At 37.1% G+C, this 2,730-nt stretch overlaps 1 protein-coding gene across 1 annotated transcript; it reads left to right on the top strand.

The window, feature by feature from the left end:
* Positions 1–1,504: 1,504 nt before the first annotated feature.
* Positions 1,505–2,490, top strand: LOC136237854 (uncharacterized). The gene is made up of 4 exons (XM_066028080.1): positions 1,505–1,662; positions 1,718–1,939; positions 2,066–2,263; positions 2,320–2,490. The coding sequence occupies exons 1-4, from the start codon at positions 1,582–1,584 to the stop codon at positions 2,362–2,364; spliced, it is 546 nt and encodes a 181-aa protein (XP_065884152.1). The 5' UTR covers positions 1,505–1,581; the 3' UTR covers positions 2,365–2,490.
* Positions 2,491–2,730: the final 240 nt, after the last annotated feature.

Genomic DNA, 2,730 nt, shown 5'->3' with positions numbered 1-2,730 from the left:
ATTAATAAGACCATTTTATGTTGGTAACTATATCAACATTCCAAGCATATCTAAGGTGTATATCACGAATCATAGGCACATGGATTCCTTTTTTGCTGTTGTATCTTTATTATATATAGCTCATGCTAATGTGAGGTATTTGCTTGGCCTATAGCTGTATGCTTTACAAGGATGTAAAGTGTACGTGGTTCAGTAATATAATATTAATGCTATTGTATAAAGTAACTTTATGTGTAGTATTGTACCAATTGAAGGAATTGTCTGGCCTTTCATATGTGTACAAGAACCATTAATTATTTCATTGATAGCTACCTATACTTGACATGTGACATGACCACTAATTTAGGGCTAAAGGAGGTCAACAAGCATGCAACTTCATAGAGAAGAGTTCATTATTACTCTTGACCGCACTGTATTTAAATTTGACAGTAGGCATAACATCCCTCAGAAGAGATGAAGTTGATGTACAGTAAGGATTAAATTATAACAGAGTGCATATACATGCGTACATGTATCCACACATTTCCCACGTACGTATATATTTAGTCGGAAATACCTATCTGAAGTGATACAAAGCAAAGAACATGTGTATAGCTTCTGTTGCTATGGGACATGTAGCGTAGTTAAGCCCTATATGGGTTGGGTGAGTACACTGTGATAATTTTTCAGTACACTTAAAAAGTTTCAGCTCATTGTTAGCCTTAAAATTTAAACATTAATCACATACGTATGTCTAACTGAGTAGCTATGTTATGTTTTGCCTAAGTGTATTGTGTTCAGAGTACCTACATATATGGTAACATCTCCAACTTGATAGGAGTACTACAAAAGTTGGTATCTTAGCAACCACACACCCTCAAATCCTTACATGGATATGTGAGCAAACAGATAGTTTTAGTTATACTGCGGTGGTGTTTAGTACATCATGTAAAATTGAACTATATACGTATACCTTGTAGCTACACTCACTCTAATCAGTAAACGTATAGAATTCCGTCTTATTTGTGTACGAGGGAGTGAAGAACATTTAGTAAATGCAATTTTTTAGGGAGACTGCTTCAGTACAAAAATACTGCTTTTTGGCAATGCCATGCATCTAGTACAGTGATTGATAAACTGGTTAAAATGTTTGAGTTTTCTTGCTGTATACAAAAGAAGTTCCAGATTGGGAATGGAAACTATGTTTGGCAAAAGTAGTTCACACTCTGTGTGAAGCAACTCAGAATAATGGTGTAATCTTATCAATACCATCAATTCATGATATAAAAATTAATGGTACTCTAGCTGTGACCTTGCATTGATCAACACAAACTGACCTATAACTAGCTAGCAGGTGTCAGCACTGATTGTGGTGCAAACTGATCACATAGCTGAATGCATGTTGGTGTTGTCGTTGGATACGTCATCTCTCAAGTGTTGAAATGTAGGCATGGCAAGAGTATCATGATTTGTGTGGCTTCATGTTACGTCATGTTTACACATCACGTGCAAGGACGTATAAAATTGCTGGAGCAATGTAATAGTTTACACAGTACCTTCAAATACAGAGAGGAGTTATCTGTTAACTAACAAGAGATAGATATGGGCATACCAGAGCTACCTAGCGTTAGTAAAATTGTCTGCACAATAATTGTGGGAGCCGTTCCCAAGCTAGTCGTCCTGGTAAGTATTATATATTAAACTAGCTTGATGTCGCGTTACATTGTTACATTTGCAGATTTTATCAGCGATCGTGGCTGCTACGATAGCGGACATGTACACTGGAGCAGACGAAACGCCAGCCAGCATCTGTGCTGTGTCGGATTTTCGTTATGGAGAGGGTCGTGACCGAGCGCCAAGAATTTGCTTCAACGGAGTGGCTACGTCGGTTATATCCGTATTTACAGCACTAACTCTTATCCAAGTGGACCTACTTCTTATCTGCGCTCCGATCAAATCGGTAAGTCTCTGTCTATTCATATAGGCAGCTATTTGGTATTAATTTTGGCATAGCTCAGTGGTAACTCTATAGCTGTATTGCAAGGTTAGAAAGAGTCTATAGCTAATTTCTCTGTATCTATAACAGATCAAACGTCTTGGGCATGGGTTCAACTTGTTGGTCAGTATTGGCATGGGTGTCTTCTGGCTGATATCCAGTGCTCTACTGGCTGATCTCTACAGAGATTATTGTGATCAGCTGGATGATAGAGGCACAGAGTGTACCGACACAGATGAGAGGTTCATTGCTACTCCTGTTCTGGGATTCTGTACAATGGTGGGATGGGTAAGTGTGAAGCATAAAGTAATATCACCTACCATGTAATATAATTTTCATTGTAGGGTGTAATTGCCTTGATCAGTCTCATCCGTGTGATTACTGGCTGAACAAAATAAACAGACATCTAGTTAGCTACAAAAGATTCGTCTATTACAGTGCCACTGCATGTATATATAATAACTGCAAAAATTAAATGTATAATTATATTGAATTAATAATCATTGAACATATAACACGGCAATTAATATTATGTTGACAATTACCGGAATACTGCAATCATTGCCATAAATGAATATATGAAACAGGCTTGCATGTATGCATTAATGTGTGACTGTGCATGTGTACAACAATATTACATGGAAAATTTAGTGATTTGCAGGTAATTGTTTATTAGCTAGTGAGTCACATTGTTGCATGTATAATCAGGCATTCACTGCTAAAATGCCTTATTCAACTACTACAGATATAAATGT

Source organism: Dysidea avara, chromosome 11 (assembly GCF_963678975.1).
Source record: "Dysidea avara chromosome 11, odDysAvar1.4, whole genome shotgun sequence".
NCBI lineage: Eukaryota > Metazoa > Porifera > Demospongiae > Dictyoceratida > Dysideidae > Dysidea > Dysidea avara.
This window is presented reverse-complemented; position numbering and strand designations above follow the sequence as displayed.